The sequence below is a fragment of the Larimichthys crocea genome, chromosome XVI, assembly GCF_000972845.2.
Source record: "Larimichthys crocea isolate SSNF chromosome XVI, L_crocea_2.0, whole genome shotgun sequence".
In the NCBI taxonomy this organism is placed as follows: domain Eukaryota; kingdom Metazoa; phylum Chordata; class Actinopteri; family Sciaenidae; genus Larimichthys; species Larimichthys crocea.
Window position 1 is genome coordinate 17,984,947 of NC_040026.1, and position 23,878 is coordinate 18,008,824.

General features: G+C 39.6%; 1 protein-coding gene across 5 annotated transcripts in view; it reads left to right on the plus strand.

Annotated features, from left to right (window-relative positions):
• Window positions 1-22,716, plus strand: part of LOC104930988 (zinc finger protein 385B-like) — a 74,088-nt gene extending 51,372 nt beyond the window's left edge. For all 5 annotated transcript variants that reach the window (XM_019264715.2, XM_019264717.2, XM_027289767.1 and 2 more), the window contains 7 exons: window positions 8,259-8,413; window positions 12,146-12,253; window positions 16,999-17,182; window positions 19,410-19,784; window positions 19,933-20,135; window positions 20,312-20,410; window positions 21,302-22,716. In XM_019264715.2, coding sequence (XP_019120260.2) covers window positions 8,259-8,413; window positions 12,146-12,253; window positions 16,999-17,182; window positions 19,410-19,784; window positions 19,933-20,135; window positions 20,312-20,410; window positions 21,302-21,532 — 1,355 coding nt within the window. In that variant the 3' untranslated portion in view covers window positions 21,533-22,716. The remainder of the gene's footprint in view (window positions 1-8,258; window positions 8,414-12,145; window positions 12,254-16,998; window positions 17,183-19,409; window positions 19,785-19,932; window positions 20,136-20,311; window positions 20,411-21,301) is intronic.
• The last annotated feature ends 1,162 nt before the right edge of the window (window positions 22,717-23,878 follow it).

Consider the following 23,878-nt stretch of genomic DNA (forward strand, 5'->3'; position numbering starts at 1 on the left):
TCGGTGCTTACACAGGCTGTTTAAAATGACACTATAAGCCTAGATTCAGATTTACGATGTGTAGATGCCCTGATGTCAACACCAGATATTACATGAACACATTAACAGATTTGTGGTTTCCAAGTGGGAGGATATACAAACCGCCCAGATTGTATTTGATCCGGCATGAATTCATTTTTAACTTAAACGCAAGCCTGAACCACTGAAAAACAGATTACACTATAACTGTGGCTTCTTATTAAAATGGATGATAGTTTTGTAGTAATAAGTCAGACTTCTCAGTAATATTACAGCCATCTGTTGACTGTAGGGTCTTTATTTTTGCTCACAAGATGAAGAATTCATTACATGCAGCGTTTACTTAAGTTAATTATTAGTTCATTTATTTAAATTCTACAGAAAACACACGCACAATGCAACAACATCAATGCATGCATTATACATATGTACATACAGTATATTTATTTGACATATATACATAATTTTGTAGCAGTAGTTTATTTTTTTAAAACAGAAATTAAAAAAATGTCCCTAATTACGAGAAATCATAGCCTCAATGTCTAGTGAGAACATCAGTACAATGTTGCAGGTCTTTTATTTTGAAGGATTTAAGTACTCCACTGACAGCATAAAGAATGAACGGCGTATTCGTGACTCAAAAACTCCAAAACTGCCTTTTGTACCAGGCTGTAAACATGTTTTATTTCTGCTGTAAATATGTTTTAACATGCCGTCTTACGGAGACTGACTTGTTCTGTAACCAGCCTCAAGTGGACGTTTGAGGAACTGCAGTTTTTGGCACTTTACATATGCTTCACTTCACAGTTGTCGCTTGCTCTGCCCTCATGTTTTCCATGTGTCTTAAGTGTTGTTGTTAAGTTGCCAGTATGTTCTTTTGTATATTTTGTGTCCCGCTAAGGTTAGATATATCTTCCCATGAAAAGGAAATGTTGGAGCATCTTTTGCTTGGTCTTTGCCTCTGGACTTTTCTTGTGAATTCACAGAGAGCATGCACATGAGAGAAACCAAAGCTGAATTGAATGATTTGTTTCTCCACAATTAAAGAACTACTGTTGCTGTTACTGCTGGCGAATAACTTGATCAGAGACAGTCCCGAGGTGTCCTGTTCACACGACACAGTTAGTTATACCCACTACACCAGGTAAATTTAGGATTTAGTGTTCCTTAAAAAAACTCTCAACCTCAAGTTGAATAAAGCACATAAAAAAAATCACCAAATTCTCTGAAAAGTGCATTGTCACAAGGCTGAGACTGTCTTAGCTTATGAAAAGTTGACATGTTGATGCAACAACAGGCTGAATACTACATTGTTGCATACATTTGTTTCATTTCGAGGGAAAAAGATAACAAATAAAATGACTCTTAATTAGATTCAAGCCTGGGGGAATAAAGAGAATCTAGAGCCCAAACCATCCCAAACCTCTGGGGTCAGGCCAAATTGAGTCCCTCAGGAGCAAAATGATCCGCATTTTTCCATCTGCAGTTTGTCTGGTTATAGATTATGCTTGCACCACAATGTCTCTGGTCTCTATCACTCCAGTTAAATTTGCTCCCATGCTTAAATCAGTCTCCAGTGATGCATAATTCATTAAACATATTTTGATGGTAATAGTATGGCAAAACATTTGCTATACTTTTCACATCAAATTCAGTGCAGTGAAGCGTAATTCAGCTGTTAATGTCAAAAGGCATTAAGACCAAACAGAGGAAACTCATCAGGGGGATGTTAGTAGGTGTTATAAATGAAAGCATGCCTCCACACCACCATGTTGGTTCAAACTGAAGACAGAATCTGGCTCAGACCAATGATCCCGGGAAATGCATTCACCATGAAAGGAGCCAACGCAGCCTTTCCTCTGATGCTTTCGCTCTGATTCGCCGCTATAAAGGCATCTCATCCCCCCTTTTTTTTCCACCCTTCATGAAAAGATGCCATTTCCTTCCCTCTGTGATTACTGTGATGTTGAGTCACCCAGAGACTAATCCTGGAAATAATAGAGATTAAGCTTTTCCCCCAGTTTTTTTTTTCCAAGGTGCTATAATTTCTGCAGCTCATAATCTTTTATCCTTTCTCAATACGAGAAGGTTGGCTGCTGTGACCTACACTCCCATCCTCCACCACGAAGAAGCTGCTATCTTCCTGCATAGAAAAAAGAAAGTGAATACAGATTAGCCGGCAGGAGCTGGCTCTTTTTTTTTTTGAAGGTGGAATTAATTTTGCAGCAGCGAGAATGAAGAAGAAAATCAAAAGTGACACAAGCGCAACTGCTGAATTGACTATTTGCTAAACATCTGCCAACAGCACAAGCGTAATGGATTAAACTGTGTGTGTTTATCTTCCCTAACCCTCAGCCATTAGAATGTGCAGCTAACCAGCTTACCTCCTGTCGTAGCCTAACTCAGCATTAACTCTAGTCTTATAGTATAGTCTTATGTTTGCCGAACACCTCAGTAAGTCCTCATTAAACGTTAAAATTGAAAACATCTGTTATATAGGGCTGCCACGATTAGTCGATTAGTCACGATTATGTCGACGAACAAAAACTACTAAATTAGTAGTCGATGCATCGTTTTTTCAAGAACCTGCGGCTGCAGCTTCCACTGTCTGCCTTTCTGTCACATACACACACACACCCCTACGAACATGCACAGTAGTGGTAATCGGCGTCAGGCCTGACTGTACTGTAAATGATACCATAACACAGATCCTCCAGGAATTCACGATGTTGTGATTTGCAACTTCAACGCGACTTCAGTGAATCCCCCTGAATTCAGGGCGGTGTTGCAATTCTAACCAATCACCGCAATTTTTCCACAACTTCCACGCAGTCTGCCCGGGGGATTCAACTCGGCGGGTCAGGGACGGCCGCACGGTGCGGGAGGATCCCCTCGTGGGACCTCTCCCCGGCGCTGGCTGGCCTCCGCATTTCCTCCGCGGCGGCTCTGGGTCGGCATGGAAAGACTCTGGGGCGAAGGTGGCTCACAGCTCCGTCTGCGAGGTTTACAGCGCCCGCCTACCCGCCCCTTTCCAGGACAGTGAATTTACGTATGATCCGATTAGTCGACTAATCGGAAAAATAATCGGTGATTAGTCGACTATCAAAATAAACGTTTAAAAAAAAAATTCATAAAAGTTTAAATGGTAACCAGCCAAAAATGGTCTATATGTGTGGGTGTGTACAGCAAAATTACAATCCAAGTTTCCTTATAATTCAAAGACGAGCTAAACCAGCTCTGCACTGCTTTGATTCTTTGTTTTCTACATGTTTGCCTACACCTGAATTATCTACTCCTATTACCATTGTAAACCACTTTTGTGCCCTGCAACAGTAACTAATGCAGGGGTGGGACAGGCCAGATGATGGATACAAGAGACCATTCAAAGAAATAACCCACTAGTTTCTTTGTTTTCTGTCACCAACAACACAAAAATGTTTTTACTTAAATATCTCTGTTTGTTTCCACATCCAACTACATGGAAATATATTTTTCAGTTAACTCCAAACAAAAAATGGCCAGTTGTAGGAACTTGTAGGAGCCAGCGATAATTCAAACCAGGTTACAGATCCACACCGAATGTCATCTTCCTATTCTCCTTTCGGCTTTTTTCCTTCAGGGGTCGCTACAGCGAATCAGTTGCCTCCATCTAACCCTGTCTTCTGCATCTTCTTCTCTCACACCAACTACCTTCATGTCCTCTTTCACTGCATCCATAAATCATCATACTTTTAAAATATCACTCAATTACCAGTGAAGCAAAACAAACTGATGGTCCCCTTTAGGCGGTACAGACAGACAATTCCATAGGAACACGTGAGGTTATTTTATATCTTAAATGAGTAACTAAATCCCTCTACTCAACTTTTTTATTTTAGGTTACGAGTACAGTAATTGAGTTCATGAGTTCATAAAGCTTTAAAGGGATGAGTGACTATTTATAAAAAAGTAATCATGGCCTGCTGGTTAACACATTCCCAGCATGATTGGAGGATAAACCGCAGCTTTGGTCCATCTTGAAGTCTTGATGACACTTTCTTCACGCGCACGAAATGGGTAACTTGAAAGAGAGAGTCCCGACAGAAGCATGTTCCTCGTGTCGTCTGATGTTGTACAAATTCTCACAGACGATGTCAGTTTCTAGTTTGTTCGGCGCAAAGACGCAGTTAATTAAACGTCTCGCCCTGCTGTGTTTTCTGAATATATGCGTAGGAGATTAATGAGATCAATTTCAGATTTGTGTAGGAGAGGGAATCAATGTCCCCAAAAGTCATACTGACAGGCAGATTAAACACATCGGCCTAACGGAGGGAGGGTGGAAAAAAAAGCCTGTGGTTGTCTCTCTCTCTCTGTCTCTCTTTCACTTTGTCTCATTTCTATCATGTCATTCGCAAGTGACACGATTCAATACACTTTATTGGCATCAGCGGTACATGAACAGTCCCGGTGGAGCATTTAAATGAAATTGGAATTCATCAAAAACATCAAATCGGTAAACACGCATTACTTTGTGTGTGTTTTTGTGCGTATGTGTGTGTTTTCCAGGGAGATCTGTTTGTGCACATTACACATGCAGGATCAAATAAACAGTAATAATCAGCTTTAATCCCCTCTCTCATTTCAAATTCAAATCTAAATGGTACATGGTATGCTGGAGTGCCTGTAAATGACTGAATAAACTGTGGTAAAACAGAACAGGACAGGGATATATGTATGTAACAACTTAGTGTTATTGATTAAGAGTTGGTTTTACCTTATTTTTGGATGTTTTCAGTGATGTTGTTCCAATAGGCTGTCCTGTTTTTACTCTGAACACTGGACTTTCAAACCTGCCTGTAGTCTTTCGTTTTTTGGGTGCCAGGACTTGTTTGTCCTTTGTCTGTGGTGACTCTGGCTGTACTTTTTGGTCACATCCATCTCTGCTCTGCCAATTTCAATCCATCCATGGCTTTGAATCAGATAGAAATTCACTTTTCTTTGTGTTTGTAATCCTTTGTTCCAAACAGGTAGTTTGTTCAATTTTGTGGTTCGAAATTGCGACGCAGTGCTGGTCTGGCGTTATTTGGTCCTGCTGAGGGGAATGACATCTTTTATTTGTTTCTCTGTTTCAATTTCCAGAATGTGAAACTTCAATTTGACCGATCCACAATCTCAGGCTACTGTGGCTCTGGCGATGGCAACAACGTGTGCCACTTTGCCTCAACTATTAGATGGATTGGCATAAAAGTTTGTACATCCGTGCCGTGAATTGTGATAACCTTGGTGGTTCCTTAACTTTCCATCTATTGCTGGACAGTTATCCTGAAGAGACGTTTTGGCTGACCTGAGGATGGCTGAATGTGTTCCAACAAGCCACCTGTAACCACACCTACCTGTCAGTCAAAGCAGCAACTCTCTTAACTATGCATAATTTTAAGCCTTAATATAATTTGAACAGGTGGGTTACATAAAAATTAACCCCCGGTACAGTTGTTACGAACATGGAAATTAGTTATAGAAACCAAAACTGTTTTTTGAACCAGGCTGTAAACATGTGAAGTTGGACATTTCAACATGGAGACTTATGGAGACTGACTCGTTCTGTAGCCAGCCTCAAGTGGCCATTCGGGGAACTGCAGTTTTGGCACTTCCCCGTTGACGTCACTTCACAGCCATGGAGGTTGCTGCTTGGAAAGAATAGGTTGAATCTTCCTAAAGTGAGCTAACATCAGCCCTCACAGACAGAGTCTTCATATGACAAAGTGACTATTGGAAATCTTTGATCTTGCATTCAACAGTTCATCATAAAATGAACACAGTCAAGTCACAAATCTTTAACTTCGTTAAGTCCAAGTCCAAGTCTCATATCATTTATTTTCTATCCAGTCAAGTCATCAAAACAGTCTACATTTCTGCTCGAAGCACTGCTGTGCCAAAGTACAGCCTCACAGAGCTTCTAGCATGGCTGTAGTCTTGTTTGATATTCCAAAATACATTTTCATATTTTACTTCCACATAAGACATCTGTTGGATTACTTTGAATCGGATTTAAAACAAATTCTGGCAGGCTTTTATCTCCTCCCATATTCAATGCCAGAGAAAAGTACCCGGAGGCCTTTGTAGCTGCAGGCGAAGATAAAACAAGGTTTGTTACTTCCACCGCTGCTGCTGTTGTTGTTGCCTAAAGTAAGCAGAGTTCACCTGCACGGAACAACTCTACATCTTTGATCACTTGAACTTCTTTTTATATGACTCCTAAAATAATGTGCCAACATAAAGTATTCCCTCTATGAGCATGTTTTAAATCTGCAAAGGTTGTTTGTCTTCCCCCTTCCCCTTCATCTGCTATGTCTCACTGCTCTGCTCAGGCTTTAAGAACCATTTTGAATATGGGACCAGCTTAGTAAAAAAGCATGCTAATGCTCAAGGACTTTCTAAACGTGCCTCATCCTCTGAGATAACACCTAAAAATCCAGAGGTGAAAGAAGCAGAAAATTGGGGAAAATTGCTTTTTTGTTGCTGGGCTTTTCAGTTCTTTGAAATAACATCATTTCAACTTTAAGACTGTGTATTCACACTCTGCAGTACTTAGAGAAAATGTCCAGGTGCTCATGAACAATACACTTTATGATAATCTATGTTTTGGTGATGCAATAAAAACTTCATTTATCCAGAAGGAGATTAATTTCTCAGTACGAGTAAACACGTGGGTTCATCACATATCTGTCCTAAATCCAAAGTTAGTGAGTCATTTCTCATCATCCTCCAGTTGTCATCTGTTATGTTAATACTTCTGGCTCCATCAGTCAATTTCATTCAGTTTTTCGATGCAGAACGTTCCTCCTACCAGCCAATGCTCCCTCTCATCGAACTCTTTGACATTTTCCGTCCCACAAAGGCCAAACCGCCCTTCGACCTTCAATAACGGCAATTTTTTTAAATCGATATCGAGTCAAGCCAAGTCTTTCAAACCGATAAAAAACACTTCTGGAAAATTTAAGAAAACCATTTGATGACATAAAAGTAGTCAAACCAGAGTGAGAGAAAAAAATGGATGTTGTGGGTTGTTAGTTTGTTTGCCTTGACTAGAAATGTACTGATATGGCAAGGTTCTTCACTTGAATTTCATAGATTAATGATGTGCTGAATGAACCGACATTCATGTCATGATATTGGATAATCATAGTAAAAATAAACCAAAAATCATATCATATCATCATTGTGGTTATATTTTGATATTGCAAGTGGAAAAACCATTAAGGACATCTGGTTTCAATGCACTCATCAAACCCAGAATTCCTTTATACTTGAATCTTTATAAAAAATGCACATTTTTGCTTCAATATCACTGTTTCTATTGCTGAATATATAATTCAATGCAAGTCAGTCCTCATCTGTTGATATCTGATAACAGAAATTAATAAAAACTAAACATTCACACATAAACTAAATTCAGATCGAGCGCTATCTTCTATTCGTTTTAACTAATTTCACATGTGACCTTTTTAAACAACTTTTCAGCATACAGGCCTGACAAACACTCTGTAATCACAGTGCTTATGTAAGACACTGTGCATTTTAATGTGAGCGCATGAATGTTTACTTTGGGTCTAGACAAAGGTCAGTGCCGTGGTGCTCTTTAAAGCATGAGCAATCTGAAAGCATTTAGGTCAACCAAAATTAAGCTTGATGGGATGAGAGGTTATGCAGAAGGAGATTTCAGAGCAGAATGTGATGGCTGAAAACACCACAGAGGTAAAGTAAAGAAGACGAGATATTTGTGAGCAATAAAAAACAAACAAATATGTATATTTTAAAAATAAAAAGTACAATCTACCTTAAGCTTTAAAACCTCCTTAGACGTCTTTGTCTCTTTAGATTGACTAACCCATTTGCAGGATCTGAGGAAGTACAAAACCACACAATTACACACACTGGTGCTGTGTTTAAAGGCCAGAGACATTTGTCAAGATAAACTATGGACTTGTGAAGCAGGAAAAGGCCGCTCAAAGCCTCTCATCATTTATCCCCCGCTATTACTGAAGTCATTAAAGCTTTACTGAGTGAATCATTCACTGTGGGAATGGGTCTTGATGTCATATGCTGTGTGCTAAACTTTGCCTTCATCCTTGCGTGTAGGATGTGCCTCCAATGAAAATGGGTAAGATTTGTGTGTATCTGCAAGAGAGTTTGAACAGAACTTAAAGAAAAACAGTTGTGACAACGATGTGTTTACTTAAATATGTTCATCCCTGCTGCAGGTGCCCTCTCCCAGAGCCAGGTCCACCCACTCCTGGGCTCCCTGCCTCTGCCAGGTCGACCCCTCCAGCGGCAGACTCACGCCCAGCTGGAGCGCTTCCTGCCGCTCAGGGTCAACAGCTCATCGCCACTCAGCCTCTTCCCCAATTTCAACGCGGTATGATGCCATATACATTTCCCTAGACAAGATTTTGTTTGTGGCCTCAACACGCAATCACCAAATCACACATACAGCTAATAACTGAATGAACACACACACAGACAATAGAGATGCACAATTGTTATGGAGTTTTCTATCCTTAGGTTACACAAGGTCATGTGGGGACCTTGAGGTCCTCGGCAGTATTAGTTGTTTGGCTTTGATTAGGTGCCAGTCTATCTCAACACTGTGGTGTCCAGGGTCAAAGAGAACTATTGCTGCCTTCATAGTCATAATAGATAGTTTGCCGTTGAAGTTCCAATCTGCGTAAACAGACATCTGTGTCTCCAGACTAGAATATGCTGACAATAACACCTCCATGGGTAAAGACATTCTCTTTGACTAATTCTGGGCGTATAATATTTGTGGTATTATCTTTGGTCCATCAGCACGAGTTTGGCAGAATGTGAGACTGACTCAGGCACTTCTGATGAACTTTGAGAGTGTCTCTAATTCTCCTTGGTCCAAGCGTCAATAAATAATACAGCATAAGACATCAGAGGCTCCTGAACACTTTCTTCCTTCCTGACCTCACCATTGACCTTTGACTTCAGCAATTTCTCCACACACAGCATCAAATCTCTTGCTTGAAAAATTTATTAGTTCAGAGGCTGTGAATCTTGCAGGATAAAAACAAATAAACTTGATGGTATTAAACCAGAAAGCAAGCCTAGAAATACAAGAAAGTGAAAGAGTTGAACTGTTTTGTTTGGATTTGCCATTTGATTATGTCAGAGGTACACATATTTCACACATATTTACTGAAGACTACAAAGTTAGTGCATCTCACCAGATAAATTAAGCTACTAGTCAGTGGTACTGTCTGTTAAATAAGAGCAATGCATGGTGATGATTTGCACACAGGACATGTTTTCATGGGGCTCTCACACTTGAGGCTACACTGGGCACTCAAAAAGTTATTCCATCCCAATCAGAAGCTTAAAATCTTTTCTCCAAACCCAAGGAAAGATTGACAAATATTGGCTGAATCAAACTAAACTTTAAAGGGTTTAAGCTGGTAACCATGAACCAGCTCTGGTTTGAGTACCAGAGACCGTTTTTTTTCCCCTTGTGTCCTGTCATTTCATTACAAAATGCAAAGATACTGAATTAAACTTGTATTAAGGTGACTGAGATTACAATATTTGAATCCTACACTCAACCCTACATTTAATATTCAAAATAAATATTCATATTAAGTCACACTTGACCCAAGTGAGTCAAGTCCACTTGGGGTCAGGCATCATTTTGAACATCACATGACGTGTCACAGCTTCAAACTAATTAGGTCTAATTAAGGACACATTAAAAACAGACCAATGTGCCATGTAAGTCCACTTACTTGGCTGATGGGGTTGATTAGAGGTCTTTATAAAGGTGACTACAACCCAAGGCTAATATTAATCTGCGTGAGGATATGAAAAATTCACTGCCTGTTCTAAATCAAAGCTCAAAAGGCTTCAAATAATGTGTGTAAGAAGAAGTTTATTAAAGAATAAAAGAAGTTGATTGTAATCAGCAGTTACCTCAAGTCACCCTAAAACCTGAAGCAGCTACAACTATGTTTCTTATTTATTTATAATCATTTCTCACAATCCTTTAAATCCTTTATCTGTTATAGAAACAGACATCATCCACGACTTGGATGATGTCCAAGTTATCCACAATTTGGCAGTAGAATTGCATATATTTAGCAAGTCAAATGCGAAGCTAAAATGCTGCAAATAGGAAAATGGAAGCAGCTTATCTGCCACTTGTAAAATCTACAACACCAGCTGCTGTCATGCAACTTGGAAAATAAGACGAGGCACCAAATTACGAGAGGAAATATGTTAAAAGTTATTCATCGCTGTGCTCTAAATAATTATCCCCTTTTTAGTTTGATTATGAGAACAACTTCTGACTTTTTTGTTTGCCTGTTTAGAAATAGAAATCTATTAAAGGAACGTTAGGATGCAGAACTATTAAAGTTTATGTAGGACATGCTTGACAGTGCACTTTGTATCTATGTTGTAGCAGGAAAATCTAAATATTTTATCAAGACTAAATATTACTTGGCTCCAAACAAAGGTAAAAATATTATGGAGACATCCCAGACACGCATGCACATGCATGCATGTTTGGTCTGGCTCTAAATGATGATTGGCAGACTTCACATAGCTTTAACCCTTAATGAATCAGAGGAACGTGCAAAATGTGTCTGGCATGTGGGTTGGTTGAAAAAAGATTCCTGTCTGACACCTAATGCTAAAAATATGACTGGGCTAACACAGCTGCACTGTGGGGATTAAAATATGAACAGAAGATGGGTTATTTAAAAGGTGTGAAGTCAGAATTATAATTTGTTAAATATGAAGAGCTTACATTCATTCTTAACACCTAAACACACACATCAACACTGACAAATTGTTCATCACTAACCTGAAAGATGGCGGTAGTAGTGTAGACCTGTGTTCATTCAGGGCCTGCTTATCAATGGAAAGATGAAAGTCTGTGCTACTCCACTAAAATATGTCCTAACAGCCGCTGTAAATTACCAGTTATTGTTACCTAAAATATGAATATTACAACAAACGTATCAGTTTCAGAACATCGGGATTCATCTTTAAGTCATTTTATTGACTGTAAAGGAGATACCTGTTGTTTCTGTGATACTACTTCACCCGGTAGACTGTGTGCCACATATATCAAAGCTAAAGTCCTAAGGCTAAAGTACTTATTGTAGCATCACAGGTTCAATTCCAGCCTGGCTGCTTTGCTGCATGTCATCCTCTCGCTCTCTCCCCTTAATTTTCTGTCCATCTCTCCAGCTGTCACTGTCGATTTAAATTTAGTGATACATACATTCTGTGAAGAGTGAGGTTACAGGGAGAAGAGATAAAGAAGGTGGAGGATTTTAAGTATTTAGGGTCAACAGTCCAAAGCAATGGAGAGCGTGGAAAAGAGGTGAAGAAGTGTGTGCAGGCAGGTTGGAACGGGTGGAGAAAAGTGTCAGGTACGATGTGTGATAGAAGAGTTTCAGCTAAAATGAAAGGAAAGGTGTACAAAACTGTGGTGAGACCAGCGAAGTTGTTTGGTCCAGAGACAGTGCCACTGAGGAAAAGACAGGAGGTGCTGAGGTTCTCCTGAGTGACCAAGATGGATAGGATCAGGAATGAGTACATCAGAGGGACAGCACATGTTAGAGGTTTTGGAGATAAAGTCAGAGAGGCCAGACTGAGATGGTTCGGACATGTCCAGAGGAGAGATAGTGAATATATTGGTAGAAGGATGCTGAGTTTTGAACTGCCAGACAGGAGGAGGCCTAGAGGAAGACCAAAGAGGAGGTTTATGGATGCAGTGAAAGAGGACATGAAGGTAGTTGGTGTGAGAAGAGGATGCAGAAGACAGGGTTAGATGGAGGCAACTGATTCGCTGTGGCGACCCCTGAAGAGAAAAGCCGAAGGGAGAAGAAGATACATTCTCTGAAGGGGTGGATGTCAGAAATACTTACATTTTTAAGCCTTTCTATCTGGTATTGTTGTCTTTATTTGAAAGGGACACAACTGCACAGGTACTGTAGTATAACTGTAGTGTAGACATGCAACGAAGTTAGCATTTTGATTTGCACTACTCTCTGAGTATTACACTGTCAGAAGCAGGACTAACATGTTCGTATCTGTCCATGTTTGTTTGTGTTTCACATCATAGATGGATCCAGTGCAGAAGGCAGTGATCAACCACACTTTTGGCGTCGCTCCGCCCAAGAAGAAACCCATCATCTCTTGTAACATCTGTCACCTGCGCTTCAACTCCACTGTAAGTCAGACACTTTGCTGAAATCAAAGAGCAATATGTTGGTGTCTTTCCCTGAGCTTTCATCTGGCATACTGGATAGAAATGGATAGTCTGCAGGGAGGTGGAGAAACAGCTTTGACCACTCCGCTCTTATCTGTTTTCTGCCCAATGTATTCATTAGTTAAATCACATCAACCTGCAATGCATTTTTTTTAATTGAATTGACATTATCTCACTTTTCTCACCGTGAGACCCTCTGAATCACTTGATATTTGCTTAAAGTCAACAACGGTCGATGACGAACCTGATTTATTGTCTCACGACCTGTCATCTAAAGCTCATCTTTTGATTATTTTTGCAGTCAAGCGGGGTTCTTAAAAGGAAACCAGTCAGCTAGTTCTGTTCCTTTTTTTTCCTCTCCTTATCACACCTCCCTATTCATATTCATTTGGCTCCCAATCCTATGGAGTTCGTTTATACATATTTGCATTTATATTGTTAGGAGGAACCTGGTGGAATGACAATGACTCTTCTTTGTGTGAATTGTGAACTTAAAAGAAGCAGGACACTGGCGCAAGCTCACTATACTACCCTTACATCCTCACCTGTCTCTTTCCTCTTGCTCTGTCTGTGTCTTTCTCTTTCCCACTCTGTACTTTTGGACATACAGTGATGTTGTCAGGAGTCTGTTTTCTAGCTAACAGGCTCTCTCCTCCTCCCCTCTGTGTTACCTGCAGCTGAGCTGAGGGTGCTGGTTGACCCAGGAGTTGGATGCCGGGTTACAGGCAGGTACCAGGTCCCAACAGGGGGCTGCACTGAGCGGCTGGAATTCGCACTTGTTAAAGAAAATTAACTAAAGGAATAGTTCTGAATGTTACAAGTCTTTTCATACTTTATACTCACTGATTGTGTAGTACATACAGAAGGTTTCGCCTTCATAATCATTCATATTTATTTATTCTTTATATTGGACACACAGCCTCAGCTTACCATTCAAAGTTCAATTAAAAGATCTTTACATTTGATGTAACAGTTGTCTCTCATGCTGGAAATGAGTGGTTATATAAAACATTTACTGTGTTTACATTGCTATGATGAAAATATATAACCATAAATTCCCAAAGTCATTAGGATTCATTCTCTGGGAACCATGAATGTCTGCACAAAACTACATGCGTATTTAAGTTATTCCCATATTTGAGTACTTGCTTTCGATTATTATACTTGAGCAAAAACAAAATAAAGCGCGAGGACAGGATCCAAAATGAAAGGGTTATCATTAGCCTGCCTTTCTGCACTGCACATGTAGAGATTCATCACGTTGGTAGCTTGTTGTCCACTTCAACAAACACCATCACCTCAATTCTTCTTGTCCTTCCACAAAGCTTAACAGGAGCACATCTCCAGTCACCATTCCTAATAATAATGAGCTGACTAATCGTCTCTGCCCGTGGCGACATCACAAATGGCGACAATCTCTGCCGCTTTCTGCTTGTGCTTAATGTGCAAGTTGGTTAATTATCCAACTAGTTGTTCTATGATATGAAATAGGTCATGTAGCTTGTACTATATGATCAGTTAGTTTATACTTCGAAACATCGCTCTTATGCCTGGTCGCCATTGTACCTGTAACGTTAGAACGAGTAATGTGTAAAACACTGCACAGTTCTATTATTTTTCTATATAGAAATGCCCATCCTTTATTTATAGCTGTCAAGATACTTCAGTTTGGACCAATGTGGTGGACAGACAGACAGCAATTGTCATCCCTAGAGCCATGCAGCTAGCGAGTCTAATGAAAAAATCTAAAACTCCACAGTTTGGTATTTAGTTTCTCATAAATAAAAATTATTATAGCCATTCTTTGCTTCTTCAGCAGAGTCCTTGATTGCACTAGACGGGGGTCTAAACAATGCAAAGCTGGAGCTGTTTGTTCAGTATGAAGACAAAGATGGATGACTGTGAAAAAAGGGATCTGCGGTGTATATTACATGACGGGTGTGCATAAAAGAGGAATAGACTTGAAGATCTTCAAATGATTCCTTTAAGGCTGCTAAACTCACTGAAAAAGCATGAGAGATTCAAGCCCCAAGGATAACACGTGATATTCTAATTTTTGCTGCCCTTTTGTGGAGGACAGTTGCTGCTCACTATGTATGAAGAGTTTGGGCATCAGTGGTGTGAGAATGCATAAAGCTGCTTGAATCAAGGTCAGCGGAGGCCAAGCAGTCCTGACAGTCTCCTTCAGATATGCTAGGATGAGGATTTTTGTTTTGCCGTCCTTGAACACTTACACTACATGTTGTTCTCTCCTTAAGTTACTATGGTGGAACATAGTGAACTCATACTACACTGGTAGTATGCAGATGGAAGCAGATTCATCCCTCTGACTCAGCTGAAATTCACGCTGAATGGTTAGTGTGCACTGACATTCAACGTAGCCAAAGGGGTTGTACACCCTTTGTTCAGCCCTGTATTTTTGACCCACGGTGGGACCCTTTCTGTTTGTGTAGCAGCCTAAGCTTTATGCAAAGTGTTGATGGGGAGGACTTGTACCCTTCCGTACTATACACACAGTCATTAAAAGATCACCTCTGCACACCGAGCTCAGGGGCTGTGTACACTGTGTGCCTGGAAACCGGTACGGATAATTTGAGCAATGACAAATTATCCAACAGCCTTGTGTGAAGCGCGATGTAGGCCTCGATCTCAGACACGGGAGAGCGTTTGTGTCTTTCAAAAACAGAAAGGCACTATTGTTGCAAAAGGATCAAGCTGGTTACGTTTTATATTTTTCTTATGGTTGACAAATCCCATGAAAAGAACAAAACTAACAATGACTTCTTTACTCTGACAAGATTTTGACATCTGATGTTGTTATGTGTTACGTTTCCGTTAGTCCGAATAACATTTAGGTGAGCTTTGGTTGCATGCAGGTCTGTGTGGAGAGCAAAAGAGGTGGCCAAAATACAATGGAACCCATCGCCTATCCCACAATTATTTCACTTTTTACAAGTTTTTTTTTTTAAGTTTAAAAAAACTGTTTATAGAGATTAACCAAAACATGTTTCTTGTCATTCTCGCTGTAAATATTTTTAAGTGTGTCACAAATTCTGTTTGTAATTCTTTTTTTATTTAAAAAAAAGGCAAAATAATTTCCTAAAACAGCAGGACGGTGCTATTTTTTGGCATGCTACTCAAGCAGGAGTAAATAGACCATTTGTTAGGGACAGTGGGGGATTAATACAGAGAGTGTGGCGTATGCGGGATTGTTAGTGGATTTGCAACAATGTGGCTCATTTATGTATTTTGTGTATTTTTTGAACAACAGTGGAGGCACAGGAACGAGATACATTAAGCTTTGGCAACACTCACTTGTTGGTAAAATCGAGATAAGTTCATTGGTTTTGTTCTTTTCTTGGGATTTGTTCGTGATAAGAAAAATACAGAATATCACCACGTGGATCCTTTCTTATTTCTGCTTGTTCTGTACCCTTGATGTCATGGATAATTAGATTTAAGACGCTGAAGCTATTTGAACTTTCACCTTTCACCTTCCAGGTGTAAGTGAGAGACACTTTTTCACAGAAGACATTTGGACGCAGCAGGAAAAGCACAGGCGTAAATATTGCTGCCGTAAGTTTAGCATGGGATCACATGGACTCTTCTTGTGAATGCGGTAAACACGATCCCATTTGAGGGCATTGCATAAAATGAATGATGGCTGAATTCCATTTAGCTCCTTCACTGCCAGAGCCCTGTATTTGTTCATGGTGACACTGGCACACTGTCATAATTTACTGGGACACTTGAATGGAACAAGGCCATTAATACTGTTATCAGTAACGCCTGACGCTTTTCCTACAATGACGTCTCAAAATGACTGCTGTGAACGAGGTCTCTTTGCCCTGATACATTTCTTTATCTGTAAAAGATACATTGAAAGTATTTTTATTTATTTTTCAACAACAAACTAAGAATAAATTGTGCAATTCAAGGAAATATGACAGAAAAAAACAATAATCCGAGGTTTATCTCAGCCTGTTAATCACATCTCAGGTCTTCATCAGCAGATGGGGTTTGCTCATCTGAACAGTAAACACAATATCAATGTAACATAATAACATAATGATATGATTAAAACACAGTGATGAACTTTATTGCTGTTTGTAAAGCAGTGCATATAAAATGTATAGATCTGATGTGTTTGTGGATCACCAGATAAGTGTGTTTTGCTTCAGTGTCTCTGTCGGTGCGCTTGTACTTTCTGGAAGCCGATCTTCGTCCGTAGAGCACATGTCGCCTTATCTGCAGCCCATCCGGAGCCATTTTGGGAATCCAAAATCTGCATGCATCTGTTGTCGCACTGCCACAAATGTGTTTTCCCTCGCAAGAGGAAGGCACAGAGGTCATTTCGTGTCACAACGGATCAATGGAAAGATGAGCGTGTGAGCTCCAAGGATGGTCACGAGATGCCACGATGCCACTAATGCTCATTTGTGCACAAACCACAAAGATGATGATGATCAAAATGGTGATATGACTGAGTCAAATTCTCAGTCGTATAATTTCCCCCCGACTCCACGGGAGCATGTGAGGCCAAAAAGATGGAGCAGATGGAAAGATTACAGTTTACTGATTTCATGCTGTCCTTCACTAATTTAATCATGTCAGTGATTCTGTTAATACACTGTACGCTGACTTTCTCCTCTGTTTGTTCTGCACGCGTGTGCATATCTCTGTGTGTGTGTGTGTTTCATGGTCAGACCCAGGCAGAAGCTCACTACAAAGGTCACAAACATGCTCGCAAGCTAAAGGCCTTAGAGACCCAGAGGAGCCGGCAGAAGAACGGACACAGTCCGTCCACGGCAGGAAAAGACAGAGACCGAGAGAGGGCGATGGTGGGAGGAGGAGCGGTGCGCACAGACTCACATTTGGAAGACATACCAGGTATAAATGTTTCTTTTTTTAAAAGGCACCTCTCTCTTCATCCTCTGAGTAATCAGTGGTAATTGGAGAGACATAAGCACTAAGGCTTGGTAGCTGCCACTCAACTGGCTAATTACCAGCTATTACCTGTCCTGCTATCATTGCCCCTGTCAGATAGGTAATTACTCCCATCAAGCGAAGACATTCTGCATGACGAGGAGCCTTAAAGCTCTTAAAAAAGATGCCAATGTGAAGAGGGATGTAGTGCTTTTACTTTCTTTAGTTTTGATTTTGTAAATCTAGTGGCTCAATACGACTCCCACTTGCAGCTTCTTGTTTTTGTCATGACATGTGATGATACTTGGCTATTGGAGACGTCAGAGGGTGTATGTTTTCTTGTCAAAATCAGACCAAATAGCAGTAGATTAAAAGAACAGAGGATGCCAGCCTGTATTTTTGTAGGAGGCCTACACGTTTATGTAGTCATCAGCAGGGGCTAATGGAATTGCAAGCAGCAACGAACAGCATAGAAAATGCACAGGTATGTAAATATCTTTCAAATTAAGAATGTGATTAAAAAGTCATATTATTAATCTGGTTTTTAGATTTTTCTAGATTCCAAAGATGAGATTTAGTCCAAAGATGACAGCAAAAAAAAAACTGCAAGATTAATTTTCTTTTCTTTTATTTACTTAATGGACTGACTGATGATTTCATCTCCATAGATGAAGTTTGAAAAGCTGCTTTTTGCACTCAGATGCTAACATGACAGGAGAAAAGGTGAAACAAAGTGCATTCCAAGAAGTAACTCAGGGCCAGGCGTGGGCGTTTAGGTGAAAATTGAGTCTTTGAAGTTATGATGAGAATAAACATCTGAGGACCGGGTTCCCTCAGGTCATAATGCACTTTATTCAACCCTTTTGTGCATAATGCATTGCATTTATATCCATAAAAATAAAGATGTGTTTGAAGATGTCTGCACTGTCCTTGTGTTCTTGATGAAGCTATTCACTGTAATGGTGTCAAAGAAACGTCGGCTTATGAAACCAACTGTGTATAACCTTCTATTGTTGGTGTCAACTGCGCTTTATTCCTAGACGGCACACATACGGAGTGTCCTTATAGATCATTTCCATATTCCATAATGTTATAGCTATTGTAGCTGCTGCTGTAAGAGTAACAACTTTGCTGTCTTTACTCCCTTTCAGTCATTTGTCACTCAGCTTCTGATTCTGCCCGACTAAAAAAAAATTCCAATCCTCTTTTCTGTACTCTGTCTAGCTTTCCTTTTCATTATTGATCTTCCCCCCTCTCATTTTCTTCCAGAGCCTATCAATTTCCTTCTAACCACACAATGATAAGCTTGTTACATTCAGCCGTTACCATGGCGTTTGATTGATGGTGACAGAAGGCAGGAGGCAGAGGGACCGAGGAAGAAAGATTGAGACTGCAGAAAAGATATGAAAATTAAAGAGAGACGATAGAGCAAAGAAAAGTAAACTAGCACAAGAAAATGAACAATAACAAAGATTTTACATGATTTCTTAATAAAAAATAATAATAATTTGACAGACAGTATTCATATAAAAATGATTGTATTGCTTCTGCTGTGGTCCAGAGTGTATGATCAGAATTTAGTCCATATTAATAGTCTGTCATTCAGAAATAACAGAGCGTAGAAGGCAGTAATCAAGTCACGTTTATTAATTTATTAACGTAGAAGGCAGTAATCAAGTCACGTTTATTAATTTATTAATTCAAATCAAAATCATTTATTTATATAGCTCTTTACAATAGCCAGGCGGTACCCAAAGTGCTTTACAACAAAGCCATAAAAGAAAACCCCCCAACAATACGTAACATGTACATAACTAATAAATACAATTAAATTAAAATACAATTAAAATTAAAAGTGCTATAGTGTTAAAACCTTCCAGAAAAACGTAAAAAGCAGCAGACAGAAAGAGTACACCTGAGGGCACTGCCCTAGTCGGAATAAAACGGCAATCTAAAAAAGTGGGTCTTAAGTTTTGATTTAAAAAGGCTGAGAATGAATTTGTCAACAACTATAACTCGCCCTCTGAGTGCTACTGTAGGGAGGCTGGTGTATAAACAGCTAAAATGACAATATAGTGTAGCATTGTTGGGAAATACTATACATTAATAATGAGATATCTTTATCCAGATAATATCCCACACTAAATATCACATACAAATGAAGCTTCTATGTTTATTCATCTGTCCACAGGCCCAAGCACTTCTTCCCAACCTCCACTGCAGCAGCCAGAAAACGGCCAGGGAAGCTCGCTGGCACCCACTCTTTCCTCGCAGCCTTCGTCCACAGACTCCTCCTCACTCCGCTCTCCTCAGCTGTCCCCACAAATCTCCGCTGGTCCTCAGCTTTCTGAGCTATCTTCAGACACTCCACCCATGGAAGAGTGCTGCCCAGCCACCAGTTCAGCCCCAGAGTCTGAACCTCAGGGGAGCTCCACAGGAGCTGAGGAGGAGGTGGTGAATATGGAGGAGGCAAAGGAGGCCAAGAGCATCAAAAAACTACTTCTCCACTGTCCTACGTGCAAAGTCACAGTCAATTCCAGCTCCCAGCTGGAGGCTCACTGTAGTGGTGTGTACTAGAATACTACTGATATAGTTCGGTTGCTATTTCATACTTGTTGACATGAAAATGTTACAATAGCTTTTTACCTATAACAGATCATTGTGATTTTTACCTATAGTTCTAACATTTGGTCCTCTCTGTTTGTCTCAACCAGGCTCTAGGCACAAACAAATGCTCGATGGTCAGAACAGCAGCCAATCGCAACGCAGGGTCAAGATAGTGTCATCGCCCAGGCCTACCTGCCGAATCAAGCAGCGAATGGGCAACAAGACCAGAGCGGTTGTGGGTGTATCCAGCCAGCCCTTTCACTGTGAAATGTGCCAAGTGTCCGTCAACTCAGAGACACAGCTGAAGCAGGTATGTGCATCAGCAATATGACTCATTTTACTTATGACTAAAAAGCTGAAAATGTACAATGTCTAACCTCTGGATCCTACAGGGGAAAAAAACAACCTGATTCGTCGGCTCTTTGGTGTGTTAGTCAGCGCTGTCCAGTCTGAGTCACTGTTCTGTATATTTCTGTCCTCTTTAAGCACATGAACAGCAGGAGACACAAAGAGCGTTTGGCTGGGAAGCCTGTCAAGGTGAAGTTCACCCCCTATAATAAACTACAGCCCAGCGCTGTCTTGGCGGTAAGAAAACACACACACACACACACGCACACACGCGCACACACACACACACACACACACACACACACACACACGCACACAGTTAACTACTTTTACTCTTGTCTACATTCCACGTCATTAGAAAAATATATATTCAACTGAAACAATACAGCGCATACTCATTTGATGCAAATGTGAAGCTCTGCCTGGCACTTATCAACATATTTGCAAGTCTGATGGCTGCCAAAAGGTTCATACAAATAATTGCTAAGTGACTCTATTTATTATGTGAAAACTCAAGTGGCTTGTTTTAACTCGACATTTGAGAGGCTACAGAATGAAGCTTGTTAATGTTTGTTAGCCCAAGAATGAATAGCGTTCTAGTCTTTTCTACTAAATAAGAGAAACGGAGTAGATCTAATGTGACAACACTACAATTTGTACTCATACTTATATGACTAATAATATTTCACATTTCTAAATGTTCCCTCTTCTAGTTCCTTAATGCAATTATTTATTTAGCTACGCTTTCAGCTCTGGCAGTGTCATTTGGTTGGTCCAGAACTTTGGTCCAAACTGAAATGTCTCCACAATTATCGGATACATTAGCACAATGTGTGCCAGTGTATAGAAAATTGTACTGACATTTATGATTCCCACACAATGAATCATAATGACCTTTTATTTAGCCCCGTCATCAGGTCAGAATTTCATTTTGGTTTATGATCAGACACCTGCAAAACTAATGACACCCACTTGTGTCATTAGTTTTTGCATTAGCTGTACTTTGTGTTAAGTGCTAATTAGCAAATGTTAGCATCCTAATATGGCAAATTAAAATGGTAAACATAAGTGTAACTTTAGACTTTTAGTCTAGTTTAGACTGAATATGTGTCTTTTCTTTGTTTTCAGACTAAACTGGCCCTGCAGAAGCAGCTATCCAAGGCCCTGCCGGCAGGGTTCCTGACCAGCCCTCTTAATCCAGCTGCCTTGTGCACCATGGCATCTGGACCCATGGCACTACGACTGCCGCCAGGTCCCACAGCTTTCATCCATAGTCCCCTGATCAGCCCCACACTCTTTAGGCCTGCCCCAGGACCTCTGAGGGCCACACATGCACCTATTATCTTCTCTCCGTACTAGCAATGAGCCAAGCTAGTCTGGAGGATCTACAGTAGAGCGGACCTAACCTAGTTTATCTTGGCTCAGTGAGGACAAAGCACGGGGGACATCAGGACACATGCAGCGACTGAGAGGGGAGAATATTAGCATGTCAAGTTTGGCAGGTTCAAGTCATAAGAACAGTAATGCATAGTCCCCTGGTGTGAATTGAGATTTCAGCGCTGATTGACCAGTGTCAGCCCCTCTTAAAAATGGAAGGACCATCGCTCAGCTGTTTCCCCTCAACAAACTGTTGAGTGCATGTTCCCCGGGGTCTGGACCCCTCTGGAAGCCATAATGACAAGCATCTTTTAGTTTTATTTATATAAGACAATGATAGATTAATACACTAGAGTGTGCAAATGTTACTATGTGTTTGTTGCCAAAATTCTTTCAGTTTGAGAGCTTTCTAGCTGTACTCTGAGAGAACAAGTACAACACTTAATTTCTGCTTTATTTTTTTTATAACAAAATCTAAATAGAGAAAATCTAGATTGTGTTAAACTCCCATGAAACTCCATACAGCCAACCTTCACCTATGAGACAGAAGTTCCATAACAATGGATTTCTGAAGATATTGCACCTCATCAAATATATGTCTTTACAGCTGTTGTCTGATATGGATGCTTTTTTCTTTGTCGTTTATTTTAAAATAAATATATAGACACATTTTGTCCGTCTATGTCTTGAGGTGACAATCAACCACCACCCTGACATGATGCCAAGAATACTCGCTATATAAAGACAGACTACACTGAATCCATACAATGAGATGGAATAAATACGTTTTTGACCCTTGTATTTCTTTGACTTTGAGCCATTCTAACAATCTTTTCAGGTGATGGTTAGATAAGTTTTTTGCTGGTTTGTGCAATATGAAGATACAGGCTGATGTGTGCTGTTCCCCAAAAAAAATTTAAAAGATTTATCCACAAGTTTTTAAATATGTCTTTGATGTCTTTATTAAACCTGTTATTTTCTAGAGCTGTATTAAAAAAACAAAAACAAAGTTCTTTCACTTTAGAAATCTGCTCCCACCTGATTGTGCTGAATCATCCTAAGCAATATGTATTTTTGAAGTGTCACCCAGTGAAATAATGACTATTGTAACTGTGCATCAATTGCAATAATGTAAATTATTATGTGCTAAAAATGTCGATACTGTATTCTATATGAACTTATAAATAGTAATGTTTTTTACATGGTTGTGGCAGTCTCTTTCTTCAAATGGAAACATGAGTCTCTATTATTATATCATAGAGAACGTAGGCTACCTTCATGTACAAGAAGTGCCATTGTGCCCTCTATTGCTCTACTTTATGATATTCTAGTGCCCTCTAGTGCTATTTTACTAACAAGAGCAAGACAAGGGATTATGAAGTAGGAGCATGTCAGTGCTATCTCGTGCATTTATATATGAACAGATTATGAATAAGAGTGATAAGTCATAATGGTAGTGTGAAAAAATAGAAATGTCATCTAACAAACAATCTACAAAGCATGGTTTTATGTGCACTTTAAGACACACTGATGCACAAACTATGTGTTTTAACTGAAAAACATGCAGAGGAGCTTCAGCTCTTTTATATACAGTATATATATGCAAAATTAGTCACAGCATGTCCAACTGTTTATTTGTGAATAATTTTATCTGTAAGATCCTGACAGCAGCCTGATCACCACACAGACACACAAAGAGATTAATCTGCACTTGTCAGCTGTTCTTTAAAGTCATAGAAAAATGACTGGAAGTTCATGAGCTGATTGAGAAATGCATTAAAGCCTATGGAAAAGATTAATGGTTAAGGACAGAGCAACTGTATTATAGACATGGTTTAAAGACTAAACAATAGCGCATTACTGGTTATTTTTTATTTATTGTAACATTTATTTTGAAAGGCTAATGTCTGTACACATTGGCCAAAATGCAGGACTTATGCATTTCTATTACAAAATTTCCATCCATTTGAATTACATAGGTTTAATATAAATTAACTGATACACTTAATGTGAAGCAAGTAATAAGACGTATGTAATAGTACTAATAAACTCAATGTGTAACCAGGTTTATGCATTCAATATAAATAAAGCCAATTTGTTTGTTAATTGAAATGCATAAGTGGCCAAAGCATTTTTTTTGCATATAAAATTTCCATCCAATTGAATTACATATGTTTAATATAAATTAACTATATTATATTTAACTATATGTTTGGCCACTTGTGCATTTCAATTACATAAATATATAATATAAAATGTCCATCCATTTGAATTACATAGATTTAATATAGATTAACTATATTTTTGACCACTTATGCATTTCATACA